Here is a 17,868-nt window from a genome sequence, read left to right as displayed (position 1 = left end):
GCCAAATGTACAGGGTCCTTCTTGAGATCATTTTTCAGGGATCACTGGTTACATTAGAAGTAGCCTAGTTGCCCTCCAGGGCTTTTAAATTCAGGGCATCATCATTTGTAAATGAAGGATATGGGAAGGGTACCTTTTTTTTCCTTCCTACAATCAATAGAAGGATAGCATCTAGGTTGAGCGAAGTGATAGCACAACTCTATTCTGCTTTGACCAGGCCTCACCTGGAATACTGTGTCTGGTTCTGGGCAGCACAATTCAAGAAGGATATTGCGAAGCTGGAGTGGGTCCAGAGGTGGTCAACCAAAATAGTGAAAGATTTGGAAGCCATGCCTTATGAGGAGAGACTTAGGGAGCTGAGCATGTTTAGCCTGGAGAAGGAGCTAAGGGGTGATATGATAGCCCTGTTTAAATATTTGAAGGGATTGAGGATGAGGCAAGTTTGTTTTTGATGCTCCAGAGACTAGGAGTCACAGAAATGGATGCAAACAACAGGATAAGAAATTCCACCTCAGCGTTAGGAGAAACTCCTTGACCGTGACAGCTTGATTCCTTGGAAAATGGTAGAGTTTCCTTCTTTGGAGGTTTTTTAACCGAGGCTGGATGCACATCTATCAGGGTTGCTTTGATTGTGAGTTCCTGCTTGGCAGAATGGGGTTGGATTGGATGGCCCTTGATGTCTCTTCCAACTCCATGATTCCAAAGGATGCATGCCTTGGAAAGAAGGGAGAAAAGGGGGTCTCTTACCCCCCTTCACCCTAGGTCTGGATTTGGGCATTTCCCAGCTGGCTTCCCTTTCCAGCAATTAGAAGCTTCTTTAAAGAAGGAGAGCCCAGTGGGCTTGGCCATGGCGATGAGTGGGTGGGGCCAGAGGCTTGTGTGTGTGTGTGTGTGTGTGTGTGTGTGTGAGAGAGAGAGAGAGAGAGAGATTGTGGACGACAAGAGAGCAGCTGAGGAGACAGGCAGACGAGGAGTCCAGCTTTTTCCAGACAAGGTGGGTGGCTGAGAGCAGGGATCTCTCTCTCTCTCTCTCTCTCTCTCTCTCTCTCAGTCTGGCTGCTGGGCATGGATGCCAGCAGATGAGACCAGCATGCGAGATGGTCAAAGGCATCTCACATCCAAGAGACCTGGGGCTTTGCTTTTCCAAACCCACCTCAACTCTTGGTCTGCAACATCCCCATCGCTGGCTTGCTTTGCTCAAGCTGAAGAGAGGGCAGGAAGGGGAGGGGAGGAGGCTTACAAATCCCACTTTCCTTTCGTCAAGCCTTTGGGGTTGCTTTGGGGCTTCTCTTCTAGCTGAGCTAGGACCCACAGGTTCACCTTCCCTCCCTCTCCTTGAAGGAGAAGTCTAGAATTCCCTCACACTTTTTGTTTCTGCAGGAAAGGAAGAGTGTGGATTCAAAGCGACCCCCTCCTTCTCTCTCTTCCTCCTCCTCTTCTTCCACCGCCTCCCTCTTTCTTAATCCTGTTTGCTTTCTCTACAGCACAGGACCTGAGAAGGTCTGACCGTCTTCTGCCTGGGGCTCCAGATGAGTCCATATACTGGGTACCTCCCGAAAAGAGCAAAGAAAAAAAGTCCTTTGCCTGGTCCCTGGCTTCCCAGGCGGTCCCTTCGCGATCCAGGGATCCCTTGCACCCTGAGCAGCCTTTGTCTCCCTTCCACATCCCGCTTTTAGCTACATCTTCTCTTGCAAACTGCTGGAGATTTTAGAGGGAGAAAGAGACCAAGACAGAGGCAGGCACACCTGTCTCTCTCTCTCTCGCTCTCCAGATGCCCAAAGGATCTTGAAACAACTCTATCAAGGAGGCAGACAGCAAGCCTCGAGAGTCTGGCTATGAGAACCCAAAGTGCCCCCAAAGTGAAGCCCCAAGCCTTCTCTTTCCTTCCCCGGGGGGTCTTCCAAACCTTCCTCTCCAGCATCCTTACCTTTCCTGCAGACCATCGCCTCTGAAGGAGGAAAGAGGCTGGGCATGTCCTTCTTCCCTGCCTTCTTTGCCCGAAGCCTTTTCTCGGTTGAATCCGTCGCAAGAAGAGGAACAAAAGATCCCAGGAGGAGGTGGCTCTCTCTCCCGCATCAACCCTTCTCCTCCACCTTTGTGGCTCTGAAGTCCAGAGTCTCTACTCTCCCCTTGATCCTCAGGGCCCCCCTTGGAGACTGGCCCTGCCTCTGTGCCTCCAGATTGCCTGTAGTCCTCTCTGAGGAACAGATGAGGAAGAGATAAAGGCGGGTCTCGGTGTGTCTACCTCTCTCTGGGCTGAATAGTCCAGCACTTCAAGCTGATCCTATCCTTTTGGAGTTAGTGCAGCAAGGACTGTAGGATTGCAAAAGTTGGTCCTTTCCCCTTCCTGGAAGTAACTCCTCTGCCTTCCCTCTCACTCCACCTCCAGAAGTCTCGGATCGTGGCCCATGCCTTGCAGACATCCTGGCGGATACAGCTGGAGGGGCCACAGCTGGATCCTGGAAGAGCATCAGGTCAAGGGAGAGAGAAGCCCTGGTTCGCCTGGCTTCGAAGGGGCGTGTCTCTCCCTCCATGCTTTGATGGGGCCACCCTCCCTCCCAATCTCTCTCCGCTGCCCTCCTAAAACAAAGGCATAGTCCTTCCCGTCTGGGGAGCCAGCATGCAACGGGATCTTGGAGCACCTTTGGCTGAAAGGAAGAAGCTGGGAGCATGAGCGCTCCTAGACTCGAGCCTCCTTCTTTAGGCTCCCCTCGCAAGAGCTCTTCCTTCTCGGCTTCTCCGAAGGGACCCCCGCCCCCTTTCCACCCTCCTGGGGCCTGACCAGTGCCCAACATCAAAAGCCCGAGGAGAAGAAAAAAGGCAGAGGGGAAGAGAAAGTTGGGGCTGGATCCTGGCCTTCTCTGGGCTCGCAGGGAAGGAAACCGGGGGCCTTCTTTCTTGGAGGATCGGAGCCTCTCCTTCTGCTCCTCCTGCTGGGTCAGAGCTGAGGAGGCGCCCTTGATGGCCCTGCGCGCTGGGACAGCTTGGTTTGGGCAGGTCCTGCGCACAGTTTGCCGGCTGCAAGGTCCCTGGTCCAGACGCTCCAGCAGCCTCCTGTGCCTCTCGGCCTCCCAGGAGCCCGACCAGGGAGCAGCGGAGCAGGCCTTTCAGCACCCTGGACAGCAGCTCCTCAAGGAAAGTCCCGCTCCTTCTGGGCAGTCCTTTCAACACCTTGGTCAGCAGCCCAGTGGTAGTGCCATCGCTGCGGAGTCCTTTCAGCACCCTGGACAGCAGCACAGTGGAAGACTTATCCCCGGGGAGCCATTTCAGCATCTTGGTCAGCAGCCTTGTGGAAGTCAAGTTGGTTGCCCTGGGAAGTCCTTTCAGCTCCCCGGACAGCCAGGAAGTCCCATTCCTGGGCACCTTGGGGAGTCCTTTCAGCACCCTGGAGATAAGCCTCACCCAGGAAGTCCCATCCCTGGCCACCCTGGGGAGTCCTGTCATCGTCCTCTGCCCAGCACTTTGCCTCTTACACCAGTGGGCGGCTGCATCTGTTGCACCCTGTTGAATCCCCCGGATGCCAGGAGGGGACATGGTCCCTTCCGTGGGCCCTTCCTGGAGGCCATGAAGAGGCAGAATGTGCGGACCCTCTCCCTGATCATCTGCACGTTCACCTACCTGCTGGTGGGGGCCGCCGTCTTCGACGCCCTGGAGTCCGACCACGAGATGCGCGAGGAGGAGCAGCTGAAAGCCGAGGAGACCCGGCTCAAGGGGAAGTACAACATCACCCAGGACGACTACCAACAGCTTGAGGAGATCATCATGCAGTCAGAACCCCACCGGGCTGGGGTCCAGTGGAAGTTTGCAGGGTCCTTCTACTTTGCCATCACGGTCATCACCACCATAGGTGAGTGGTCTTCCTTCTAAGATGGGACTGGGGATCCAAGAGTTCAGAGTATGCAATAAAACTAGCTTCAGATCCACTGTATAGAATACTTGCAACCAAACAGCACCCAGGGTCTGTCCCTAAAGTATCTGAGAAAAATGAGAAACAAAAGAAACACAAGTGAGATGTGTGTGTGTGTGAGTCGGTGTGATCTGTTGACTGGAAAAGTAAATGTTGGGCTGAGTTGAAGAGATGAATGGTATGGGATTTCAAAATTTAATCAGGAAAGGCATAGATGTCTCTGCATTGAGAACTGATCCTAAAAGCCACTGTGTTGTGGAGTGCTTTGCTCACTTTGTACTATATTGTGTAATTCAATTCTTTCAGATTACACCTGTTGAGCTTTGAGATTTTTTCCTGCTCCCCTCCCTGCAACTTTTCAACAATAATGCAGTAAGATGGACCCAGTGCAAGGAACTCAGTGGATGTTTCTCTAGTTGCTCTGTTTGATGGCCCCATCCATTTCTTTGGCAACTGTACTGGGAACACACAGTTTGTGTTTCCTATTCCTGTTGTCTGCTCACAGTTTCCTCTCTTCTTTTTGGAAGTAGGAGTAGAGTCTTTGGAGTAAAATAACAGCCACCAGAGAAACCTATCCACTGCTCAGAGTGTTTTAGAATATCAGTTTTATTGACAAATTAAAGGTGGCTTTCCAGGGGTGTATTTTAATCTTGGCAAAATTTGTGAATCCCTTAAACTTGAGACCCCCCCCCTTGAAATAAAAGCAAAGGTTAATTGATTAATCAATTGACTGGGATAATATATATCTTATGTCACCTCATGGGTCCTGGGTAGGTAGGAATAGGTAAAAAAAATGGGTCTGAAAAAATTACAGTTTGTAGACTTGAGAATTCATGTGGCACCAAGTGGGAGGTTTGATGCTTGCTAATTTATATGTTAAAATGTATGTGCCAGCTCTGGAAATAAAATGGTCCTCCCAACATAGGAACACACATTAAACACCTGTGGAAGACAGAATACAATATTTTGAATGCAGTAGCTGATAATGCATCAACTCTATTCTGTTGGACAAGATGTGAAGAAACAGAGCAATCTGATTATCCAAAATGGCTTTGTGACTCCAGTGTTAGATCTTGTTATGACAAAAATAAACACAAACACAGAAAGATGCTGTCAGATTTTGCCAGAATGTCCACTGCACCTTCTTTAAACTGCCGGGGAGGGGGAGTGTTTACCTTTCATCTTGGTTTTGACTTCAAAATACAAAACAAAACCCTGCAGCAGTAAATTACTTGCTGGAAAGATAATCTGACACTTTTGCAGATGATGTTTTCATTTTGCTTTCCAAAAAAGCTTTCCCTACATGTCAAAAATGGTTGCGCACTTTTTCTTTCTGAAGTCTCCCACCTTCCTAAATCCATCTTCCCTGCACCTTACAACAGACTTTCCTAAAATTTAAAACTCAAATGTTTTGGAGTAAGCTTTTCTCTTTGGTGTTGGGGGCAGGGATGTCACGTAATACAAGTCATTTATCATTCCCTTCCTCATACTCACAACGATACAACTCCTCTTGGTGGGGTTGGAGTGTATGTACTCATTCTGTTTTATTAGGATGTTTAAAACTGAGAGTATATCATTAAACAATCTTCTGTTCCACTATAGTAAGTCAAAGAAGGAATAAAACAATTATAAATTTTGTTCTCAGCATGCATGTTTGGATGGATATAAACTAAATAGAGAATATATTTAGAGTCAATAAAGGTGAAGCCTTCTTTATGAATGCAAAGAGAAGGGTTCAAGGAAGCCCACTGGGATGAGGATGTTGAAGAAACTCCAAAGTTACATACTTTTCTCTCCTGTTGATTTTAGTTGGTGAGTTCTGCTTTAGTTTGGATTGTATCCAAAAACAATGAGAATTTCTAGTACTTAATTTGTAAAACCAAAAGATTCCAAGGTTCAAAGCACCCTGGAAACCATGGGGTACAATCCTGAATGTATTAAAGGCTGGCTGCGATTGCTCAAGAATAGGAGAGAGGCACACTGTACAAGCTCAGATGCACTAGTCTGCAGTTACAAGTGAAAAAGTCCTGTTAGAGCTGCACATTATCACTGAAAGTGAAAGTGAGCACAAGACCAAGCTTTGCAAGACTCTGGCAAACCTCAAGCACTCACACAATTATATGTTGTATGAGTCTACATTAAACTTATGGGTGAATTAAAGCCATGGGCATATTTGTGAAATACAGGACTTGGAAATAGGTTTTGGGGGGTACTACAGCTTCAGAATCCCCCACTCAGTATGACTGGTTGGTGGAGTCTGTGAGCTGTGGTCTCAAAAAAGTAACTTTTCTAATATCTGCATAAATATTAATACTGTACTTATTAACTTGTAACTGTAGATCAGGATTGAGGTGCTGATCATTGAATGCAGGCTACATGGAAATCGATAGGACAAATTAGACATGATTTAACTTTCAATCAGCCACAGTTCCTATGAGAACAAATGAAAATATACCAGCTGTTTCTTATAAATGTGTCTGAAAAGAAATCTGTTTCAAATCTCCAGTTCAACCATGTTACAAATTTTTATAAAGTGATATAGTGACATAGTCTGCTGATCTGAGTGATTTTTTTTAAAGTGTTGTTTCTATTTTTAAACCACATTGAAAACATGATTTGCTCACACTTTGTTCCCTCTCTCAAACCACTGAAGTACTATTCAGGAGTGAAAGCTCATTTTATGCATTAATGCAAAGGCACTCTTTGCCCCAGTTGAGTGGTGTTGGTGGGATTTTCTTGCAAAAGTCATTTAAAATTTCCATATTTCATCCAGTAATTCATAAAGACAGCAATTGCTCACATTTCCTGGAGGGATTTGTTATCAAAGTTTGAGTGGGAGGACAGAGGGAAAAAATGTCCCAAAGACAACCTTGTCCAGATACAGAATGTGAGATGTAGCAATGATAGCTGGGAAAGGTGTCCTGACTCTTGTGTTTAATATATTTCTATACTGTTAGTACATCTGGAATGAAAAACCATCCAACAGGTTCCAAAGTGCTGTTTGCATTTCCTAACCCTTTTTGTAATGACAGTTAGATTTCTGCTGGCATCCATTTTTCACTTTTTAGCACATCATAAATGCACATGATGCTTTAGAGTATGAACAAAAGAGAGAGACCTTTCCCCCTGGGAATGTACAGCCTGGAGAGAAGCAAAGCTGGAGACAAGGCCAACAAGAAATGAACGTGTGGAAACAATACTACAAGTGCAGCGAGGAAAGAAGAAGTGGAGCAAGTGCTTCATGAAGGAAACCCTCTCCAAATTTGCATGCTTTGGGATTCTCACCTTAAATGATTGTCTCGCTTTGTAAATCCACTGATATTTACCCAACAGCCTATAATCTCTGTTTTATCCTTGTGATCAGTTTGGACGGCAACAGTCAGGAATTAGAATTTCTTGGTGATTGCCTTGACATTTTGAAACATCTGAAGTTGTTCATCTGGCATCTTTTGAGAAGGTTTTTTTTGACTCAGTGTGTTGTTTGAATCAAGAATTGGACTTAAGTGTCTAAGTCTGTCATTGTGTATTATTGTGGTTTTGATCTTGGGTTTTCCCCCTCCATAAGCTGGAATCAAACTTATTCAGGCTTAATGTGCTTTCATTAAGCTTAATTGATGGTAGAAAGGAATAGAGGTAGCATTGGGTATAGATGCTTTACACACAGAGTTTTGAAATCCTTATCTTACATTCTTTCACAATATTGGGTTGGTCATTGGCCGTACATTCAACAGGATCCTCAGCCAATCCTGTTTATTCTTCAGACAAATATGGCACTTCCTTCCACATGTTTACAAGCCCAGGTGTGTTACAATTGCACATTTTTAGACATATCTGTAATACTGTAATCTGTGATGGGCTTTCTAGACTATTTTCACATCAATTTGGGAAGGTGTTTCCAGACTCAGGTGTGTTATAATCACACACTTTGCATTTTGGTTGTTGTTGTTTCGTGCCCCTAAGTCCTTTCTGACTTCTGGCAACCCTAAAGTGAACCAATCATGGGGTCTTCTTGGCAAGATTTGTTCAGAGGAGGTTTGCCATTGCCTTCCCCTGAGGCTGAGAGCATGTGACCTATCCAAGGCCACCGATGGAAATTGAACCCTGGTCTTCAGGGCTGTAGTCCAATGCTCAAACCACTACACCATACTGGTTATCATGTTTAGTCATGTCAATAAAAATGTAAGCCATGAAGAGCTTTTTTGTCTGTTTTCATATGAACTTGACAAGGTTGGTTATTAATCATGCCAATTTACAGACAGGGAAGCTGAGACAGGATACCATTATAGTGAACTGGCAAACAATGCTGTCACTTCTCCTTGAGAGAGCAATGTTTGGAGGGTGTAATTTTATGAGATGAAGAATGCCTAATCTTTCTCCCAAATACTTGTTCTTTCCTTCAGTCTTTCCCCCTTCAATTTCTTCTCCAATTTCTTTACTGTCAGTGGGCACTCCATGGTGACCATTGCTTTGAAAGCTGGGCTGCATGTATCTGGAATTTGCAGAGGAAAATAAACAGCGAGTAAGGTTAAGCATTCTTCATCCTGCCAGTTGCCTTCCTTCTTGAAACCATTCTCTCCTAGTGCTGTTTGGCAGCAAAGAAAATGTACCTGGACATTCTGGGATTCATGGGTTCACTGGTGATGTGTAATTTTGGGTTGACAGTTAAGTGTAAGTTCATAAGTTGGCATAACTGAGATTCAAAGTGTGTCACCTTGTGCAGCATGATGTCCACACATCTGTGGTTGAGAGGTAATCTTTATAATGGGTTTTGGACTTCAGTCCAACTTCTGCTACTAGATGGTTAGGGAATGTTGCATGAGAAAAGCAATGTAGATTGCATAGAAAGCTGATTACAATGCATTTCCTTTTGAGCTCAGTTCCTCTGTTGTAAGAAAACTATACATTCACCCAAGTGTTGACTCTTGAAACTGTTAAGTGGTTTGCCTTTATTATAAATGGCAAGGAACTCTGCAATAATATAAATGAATTGGTGGGGGAAAGAACCAAAACGTTTCCAAGCTCAATTGCACTAATAACACTTGGCCAAGTTTTGAGTTTCAGCTTGATGGAGCTCATTCTTCCTTTTATTAACCAGCAACAGAGTCCCCCCCCCTTTTTTTTTTTCTGGGAGGTGAGAGGTCTATCTAATCTATCAGCTTCAGCACTAACACAGGCCCAAAAATATTTGTTCCGTTCCCATATAATCTTTCCTGACTCCCCATTGCAACATTCTTTCACTTTGAATGTGGTTTCTTTTCTTTTTCACTAAGCAGGTTCGCACAGGCTGCCTGCCAATTTTTCTCCCCGATCACTGTATAGAAAATATATTACCGCTTTCCACTGGAAGTTGTGAAGTGACTTCTCATGAAACTTTCATTATTGGGTAATTCAGAAAAGTTTTCAAAGGATGAAAGGAATTTGATTCTTGACTTTACCGGCTTTCGGTGCTACAAGTCCCAAGCAACCCAATTTTATGCAATTGTTTATCTCTCTACCTGAGCAAAATGGTGGCTCAATCTCTACACTGTCACCTTTTCGCCTTCATCAACTTTTCACATTCCATTTGGAGGGTGACCAAAATGGTGAAAGGTTTGGAAACCATGCTGTAGAAGGAGAGGCTTAGGGAACTGGGTATATTTAGGAAGAGAAAGTGGGTATGTTTAACCTGGGTGACATGAGAGTCATGTTTAACTATTTGAATGGATATCATATTGAGGATGAAGCAAGCTTGTTTTCTGTTACTCCAGGGCATGGAGTAATGTATTCAAATGACAGGATAAGCAACAAGTCATGCCAGACAAACCTTATCTCTTTCTTTGATAAAATTACCAGCTTGGTAGATGAAGAGAGTGCTGTGGATATAGTATATCTTGATTTCAGTAAGGCCTTTGACAAAGTTCCCCATGACATTTTTGCAAACAAGCTTGTAAAATGTAGTCTTGACAAAGTAATTGTTACATGGATTTGTAATTGGTTGACCGGCTGAACCCAAAGGGTGCTCAACAATGGCACCTTTTCATCCTGGAGAGAAGTGACCAGTGGAGTCCCACAGGGCTCTGTCCTGGGCCCAGTGTCATTAAACATCTTTATCAATGACCTGGATGACAGAATTGGGAGCATACTTATCAAATTTGCAGATGACACCAAATTAGGAGGAATAGCTAATACTCCAGAGGACAGGATCAACATTCAAAATGACCTGCATAGACTAGAAAATTGGGCCAAAGCTAACAAAATGAAGGAGAAATGTAAGGTACTGCACTTAGGGCAGAAAAATGAAATGCACAGATATTGGATGGGGGACACCTGGCTGAATGAAATTGCTTCCAACTCTACGATTCTATGATTCTATGATTCTATGAACACTTAAATATTAGGAAGAACCTCCAGACAGTAAGAATTGTTCGATTATGGAATATGCTGCCTTGGAATCTCCTTGTTTGGAGGCTGGGTGGCCATCTGTCCACAGTTTCTTCCATCCTTTGGCCATCCTTTGGCCGTAATACAGTTAGAGAAATATCAATGGAACCTTTAAAAGTTACAGTTACCATTAGGCTGTAGTGCACAATGTTCTGGATGTTCTGGCCTTCTTAAGGTGTCAGTTGTGAGCAGCCTATTGCTGGAATAACAGAACTCCCAGGGACTCATTTTCTTTGCTCTTCAGGGAAAGTTCTTTACTTTTGTGTGGACTGGATATGTCCACATTGGCACTCTTTTGGAATGGATTGTGGTTTATGAGACATGACCTTGTTTAACAAGAAAATGACCCTGCTTGGCAAGATTTGACTCCTCTTTACCTGACAGACAGATGTCTGTGAGTGGCTACATTATGGGCACCTTCTCTTGCATTCTGGCATTGCCAGGAACCTAGGAAATAGAACTCGGGGTATGTTACCTCCATATATGAATGTCCCATCAGGCTGACACAGCAGCTAGTTGTTGCTCAGCACAAATTGCTCCTTTTCTGGTTTGAACTGGGCGCCCTTAGTCTTTTCCTCAAATTTTGTTACTTTTCAACTTTTAAATCCTTTTTAAAATGATTTTGTTCAAGGGTCATTGTGCCGAGAACATCTTCCAGGTCAGCTTCTTTATCCATGTTGCTCACTGTTGTTCTTACTGGCAGCACTTCCTCGGACTGTCTGTCTCATCTCATTACTTGGCAAATGATCCTTGTAACTTGGCAACTCTAGGGAATGAGGCCTAAATCCTATTGTTATTTCCAATGATAGTCCAACCATTAAGCCAGTGGAACTTACATTTAATGTTGGTGTGCCAAGTTCCTAATGGTTCTAGGTGAATGACAACTGGATTTAGGCCTGAGACTAATGGAGTGTAGGCAAACCGGCATCTACACTGCAGAAATAATGCAGTTTGACACTGCTTTAACTGCTATGGCTCAGTGCTATGGAATTATGGGGTTTGTAGCTTTTTGAACTTCTCTATCAGAGAGCTCTTTTGCCACATCAAACTACAAATCCAAGGATTCCATAGAATGGAACCATGACAGAGCTGTCAAACTGCATCAATTCCTCATTGTGACAGTAGCCCCAGACATGGCATGGTGATAGTATTGTATTACCATGTGCAGCTCCATAGCTTCAATTCTGCTGTTCAGGACATTCTGAAAGTCACAGGTTGATAGGATGATATGTTTCCAGTTCCTCACTGAAGCTTCTTTGTACTTATTCAAGCAGCCCAAACAGGGACCCAGGATTTCATGTTCTCTAAAACAACATTTCAGCTCCCCAAAACTGTACAAGCAGATCACTGCTCCCTATGACCTATTGTTTACTGATTAACACTTCAGCAGAGATCCTCATTCTTACCAGTAAAACCATGATTTGAATAAGGGACTGAAAAAGAGATGGAAAGAATATTCATAATTATCAGTTCCCAGGTGTTTTTTTTTAAAACCCCACCAGGTGTTCCTGACAGCTGAAAAATCTGCCTTGGTCATCCTAGCCTCTCTAGGAAGGGAGTTCTAAAGTCTTGGAACACCCACCAAGAAGGTTCCCACAAAATGAGCCTGAGAAGGTGGCAAGACAGAGAGGAAGAGCCTCTCTTTAAGATCTTAGAGCTCTGGTGGGCTCATGAAAGGAGATATGAGACTTCAATGCCTGGACCCAAGCCCAGAAACAAACCAGCAGCCAACGGAGCTGTTGCTGTAGGTCTTTGGATGAACTGAAGTTTCTGGACACTTTTTAAAGGTAGTCCCACAAGCAGTTCATTATAGTAATCCAAGCCAGATGTAGCCAAGGCCTGTGTTGTCACAGTCAGAAAGGGACTTGTTACCTAAATTGCAGGGGGGGGGGGGGGCATGACAGGGCATCCACAAATTATACTCAATGGGGAAATTAATTTAGCTCAACAGGAAGCAGTGAGAGGGCTTTGGTAACACAAAGCTGGGCTTTCAGCCACTGTAGGACAGTTTCAAACCCAGAGAACTCCAAAAGTGGTTTTCTAGACTAATTTAGTTTATTTAAAAAGGGGAATCCACATGCACAGGCATGCTCTCTCACTCATACACACAAGAACTAACCAGGCAAAGGTAATAGCAAGTGCTGAGTGATGGAACAAACTCCCGTCCACTAGTCTCAGCTTCTGCTAACCTAGTAGTTTGAAAGGATGCAAATGCAAGTTGATAAATAGGTACCACTTCAGTGGGAAGGTAATAGTGTACCATGCAGCCATGCTGGCCACATGACTATGGAGTTGTCTTTGGACAATGCTGGCTCTCCCCTAGCACTGAGCCAGGGTAGTTACAGCAGTTTCAAGATGGATTATTTCTGCAGTCTGTTTCAGCCCTAAGATAAGAGGTACAGAGAATAAAACCTATAAGTAAAGCTTGAAGGAGCTGGGTATATTCAGCCTAGCAAAGAGAAGACTAAGGTGTGGCATGACTGTACTCTTTAAATACCCCAAGAGCTATTACAGAGAGCAGGGGGCAGGCTTGATCTCTTCTGCCCTGGCAGGAAGGACCATGCTTAATGGTTTTAAGTTACAGGAGGGCAGATTTTGATTGAACATTAGAAGGAACTCTTAATAGTAAGAATTGTTTAGCAATGGAACCAATTACCTAGAGAGGTGGTGGGGGCTCTTTCTCTGGACATCTTCAGAAAGAAACTAGATAGCTACCTAGCTTTAGCTGGAGTTCCTGCACTGAGTGGGAGGTTGGATTCAATGGCCCATAACCCCATTCCCAACTTCATAATTATGCAAGACATTGCCTTGCATTCCCTGGTAGGCTGAGAGATGATAGATAAATGTATTTGGTTAGATTGCTAATTTTAATTGATCTGAATGATCACTCCTCAATGTGATTGTTTTCAAGGATTCTAATGGTGTGAAGAACATTCATGGATGTAGGAAGCTCTTCATTATAGATAATTATTTTCCCTTCCACATTTGGAGAGTGATGAAAATAGAGGAAAATTGGGTGGATGGTAAAGGCTAGTGTCCTTCTCACATGTGATACTTACAGGCTTTTCAGACACTGGCATAAGGTTACATTCTGCACAAGTTCTAACTCTTTCAGAGCTATCTTTCCCTCTTGCTCTTTCTTGGCTCAGTAACATCAGCTTCTGCACATTGGAATTTTTATCAGTATTGGTCAGTCCACTTTTGTGCTACTTTAAGCCTATCCTGTCATGCCCCAAGTACTAATATTTGTTTACCCAGGGAGTCCACTGAATATGTCAAGAATGCTTTCTCATTTTGGCATTTCTTTCATTTTCAGATTAGCAAGTACTGAACCCCTTGAGCTTGCTATTAAATGATTACATTTCCCTGACATTTATAAGTCTAGATATACATGAATGGACAGAGATGTGCTGATTTTATTAATTCCCCATGTACACAAGAATGATAGACATCGCTCGTGAAAAATGGAAAGTGGATCTCATATAAAGCATGCAGTGCTTTGAAGATGCTAATAAATCTCCAAAAGTGGAAGGCTGTGATTTAGACAATTCATTTAATGTTTCTATATCCATAATGTATACTGATTTTAGCATCTATGGGCTTATATATGCCCACAAAATGTAGCTTTCTTTATTGGGAAATTAGGTGTGTTTTGAGGATGTATTCTACACAAATCTATGTATAAGCAAGTAAATTGGTTGATACCCCTCTGCCTTTTGAAATGAACAAGCGTCACCATCAGCATGTGTTCCTGTTATGGAAAGCTCTCGATTATTTCTCAAGCATTTAGAGGTGATAGCCATACTTGATTTAACACCACAAAACTCTAGTAAACACTGCATTCTTCTGGAAGCTTGTGTGGCAAATGGAAATAGAAGAGAACTGTTTTTTCTCAGTCTGGGAAAAGCAATTGGTAGATGGTATCTCCTGATCTTTACCCAATGATTTGGAGCATCTCCTACTAGTTGTTACCAGCTGCTGGCCCCCACATCATTGTGACAGTGAATCTGTTCCAGGTTTCAATCAAAGTTTAAAGCAGCTACTCAAGGTGTTGAAACTATTATGAAGCTTACAGAACTACACTGTGGAATAGATTTATTGCCTCACTGACACGGAGCTCACCATTGGTTGATGCTGGTGTGATATGAAAAGGATTCATCATTAGACAGGTACCATTACATTTTAAAAAATCAATGTTTGTCTTGTACTGAGTCAGAAAACTGGTCTTCTTTCTAGAGAATAATAAAAAGACATCCAATGTTCTGTCTGCTAAATTAAGGAAGCCTTATCTCAGGCTGCAGTCACTCTGTAGAATTAATGCAGTTTGACACTGCTTTAACTGTCATGGCTCCATCCTATGGAATCCTGGGATTTGTAATTTATAGTGACACTTGAGAGAGAGGGAGAGAGAAGGTTAAATAGCTCACAGAACTACAAATCCCAGAATTTCATAGCATTGAACCATGGTAGTTAAAGCTGCATCAAACTGCATTATTTCTGCAGTACAGATGCAGCCTCATATGTGAAATGTTGGTATTGAACTCCTGTTAAATTTAGGTATCTTAATAGGGCTGCTCCAGATGAATGTTGGTGTTGCAGTGGAGCTCTTACATTCATATGTTTGGTGTGATACGTTTATTGAAATGGAGATAGTCACCAACCAATTTTATGTAATTGTCTTGTGCTTTGGTTCTTTTGGCCCTATTTAACGATGCTGAAACATTCTTGTTACATAAAAGAGTTGATCAGTTTTTCTTGTTTATCAGCAAGACTAATTACTACACAAAACTCAAGAGGCCAAAATGCTCTTCTAATTTTACAGTGGAGCAACAAATGATTGTCCATTAGACTTATGGAACATATTATTCCATATGCCCATTCTTTAAGAAATGATAATGGATACAATGTCCTTTTTTGCACAAGCTGGTATCCATTTATCTATTATGGTGAGAGCAATACAAATGAATTTAGTATAGCAACTTCTCATGTAAATTTATGGAATGATCTAGTGAAAGTATCAGTTTCACATGACTTGTTGTATTTAATAGAAACTTAAGAGTTGGAAGAGACCTCAGGGGCCATCCAGTCCAACCTTCTGCCATGCAGGAACTCACCATCAAAGCACCCCTGACAGATGGCCATCCAGCCTCTGTTTAGAAACCTCCAAAGAAGGAGACTCCACCGCACACCGAGGGAGTGTGTTCCACTGTCAAACAGCTCTTACTGTCAAAAAGTCCTTCCTAATGTTGGGGCAGAATCTCTTTTCCTGTAGTTTGAATCCATTGCTCCATATTCTGGTTTCTGCAGCAACAAAAAACAAATTTGCCCCTTCTTCTATATGACATTTCAGATATTTAAACATGGCTATCATGTTGCCTCTTAGCCTTCTCTTCCCAAATTAAATATACGCAGCTCCATAAACCAGCCATAAGGAATTATTTCCAGACGTTTTGCCAGTTTTGTCATCCTCATCTGGATGTTTCAGTTTGTCAATATCTTTCTTGAATTTCTCTTTGAATTTCTCAGATACATGGCAGTGACACCAGGCGTCTAAGGAAATAGCAAAAGCTTATGAAACAATTTCTTTTGCACAGTTAGTCTGCAAGACTGTAAGATCTCTTTGTATATTGATATTCCAGACTATGTTCCAGACTACCACAGCTATATCTCTGAATTCTCTTTGCATATACTGTAATTGTCTTTGTATTGCTTAACTGATTTCTCTGTTTGTAATTGTCCACATTTTGGGTCTTACCAAGCTCTCAAGGGCTGCAGCCACAATGCTGCTTCATCCACAGTCACTTGTGGGGCATGGGATGTGCATGTGTTCTTGCTGTTTCAGGATGTGAGACTCCCAAAACAATAATATTTACTATTGAAAATTATTAGGGCTTTGTGTTGAAATCTTTTTGGGGGATTTGGAGGATGTGTCAGTAGGGGTCTCCAGGGCCCAAAGGCCATGCAATTCCCACTCCTGTCCTAAGCCATTTCCAAACAGCTCTCCAACAACAAATCCAGCAAGCTGTGATACTTTATTCAGGCAACCCCTCCCCACCAATACACTTTGTGGGCCATACCTCCACCAGGTTGGCCAAATGCCATGCTTTCCATTGATTGCATTTTCAAAATGGTGTCAGGAAGTGATGTCTGTAAAAAATATTTTGGGTGGGCGTGACTCTGGAGACTTTGGGGAGAGCTAGTGTGGTGTAGTTTGAGTGTTGGACTGTGACTCTGGAGAGCAGGGTTTGATTCTCTGCTCAGCCATGAAACTCATGGGTAGCCTTGGGCAAGGCACACTCTCTCAGCCTCAGGGGAAGGTAATGGCAAACCTCTTCTAAACAAATCCTGCTAAGAAAACCCCATGATACCCTCACTCACTTAGGGTCATCATAAGTTGGAAATGAATTGAAGGCACAAAACGACTGGGGACTTTGAGAGACTGTTGCTCTAGGATCCAACGAAAGGGGGCCTAGGCATGTATGTAGACTATAATCCCACTGAATCCCTACAGTCTCATTGAATCCCATTGTGGGAGAAAGGTGGGATATAAATCCTTGAAATAAATAAAATGAATAAATACAAGCTACACCACTCCCATCCCTGCTTTAATAGGAGAAATGCTAGTATTTCAACTGGGGACCCTTATATGTTCAGAATATATGCTTTGCTACAGAATCTCTCTCCACAAATTCTTCTCTTCCAATTCATACCTGTGCAGTCTCAAAGGACCACTATTCGTTCACCCAGCCGACAGCCACATGGGTTTGTTGGTCCCACTCTGATTTAAAAGTGCAACGCTAAAGGAGGCCATTAGGGACTTGCAGCCTTAAATGGAGATTTAATGTTCCCTAATTAGAACTTGAAAAATTCAAAGGTGATAATGGGATTTCTCTCTCTCTCTCTCTCTCTCTCTTTAGCACTGTGCACTTTTGCATAATTGGAAGTTTCTCTTTCACCTTTCAGCAGTGCCAGCTGGTGACTTAGATGTCAATGGGCCAAAGGAACCTCTCAAGATTTTAGTCCAAAACTTAAAAGAGCCAGCCAAGATGCTGAACTGAATTGAGGGCTAGAGCTCACTTACAGTTCAAACTGAAACCTGCACTTGAATTCATTGCCCCACTCACATGGAAGCCACCATTCACTATTGCATCTTAGGGACTGAGATCAACACCAGTTAGGTCCTTTCTAGCTTCCCAGCATTAATCAGAAATGTAGAAAAGATCTATGATCCTTTCAGATAACTCCTATTTGAAAACTGGATTTAGTTTATTTGGAAGCAGCTTAGTTTAGAGATCCTGTTCATCGTCTCAGGATAGATGACAGTATTATGGCAAGCTGGTAGTATGTAAGGCTTCAAGCCTAAGAGGATTCTTCAGGTTCTTCTGTGCCATCAAGGGTCTCATTCGCACCATGCCTTTATAGCACTATTATTCCATATTTGGTGTGGCTCTGGAGTGCTCTGGTTGAGGAGTGGTTTAGGAAGCTGGGTATGTTTAGCCTGGAGAAGAGAAGGTTCAGATGTGACATAATATTAATTCTAT

General features: G+C 43.3%; 1 protein-coding gene across 1 annotated transcript in view; it reads left to right on the top strand.

Moving 5' to 3' along the window:
- Nucleotides 1-907: 907 nt before the first annotated feature.
- KCNK9 (potassium two pore domain channel subfamily K member 9) overlaps nt 908-17,868 on the top strand; it is a 106,288-nt gene continuing 89,327 nt past the window's right edge. The window contains exons 1-2 of the mRNA XM_042461649.1: nt 908-994; nt 1,485-3,847. Coding sequence (XP_042317583.1) covers nt 2,962-3,847 — 886 coding nt within the window. The 5' untranslated portion in view covers nt 908-994; nt 1,485-2,961. The remainder of the gene's footprint in view (nt 995-1,484; nt 3,848-17,868) is intronic.

Source organism: Sceloporus undulatus, chromosome 4 (genome assembly GCF_019175285.1).
Source record: "Sceloporus undulatus isolate JIND9_A2432 ecotype Alabama chromosome 4, SceUnd_v1.1, whole genome shotgun sequence".
Taxonomy (NCBI): Eukaryota; Metazoa; Chordata; class Lepidosauria; order Squamata; family Phrynosomatidae; genus Sceloporus; species Sceloporus undulatus.
The sequence above is the reverse complement of the archived record's forward strand: the minus strand, read 5'-3'. Positions and strand labels throughout refer to the sequence as shown.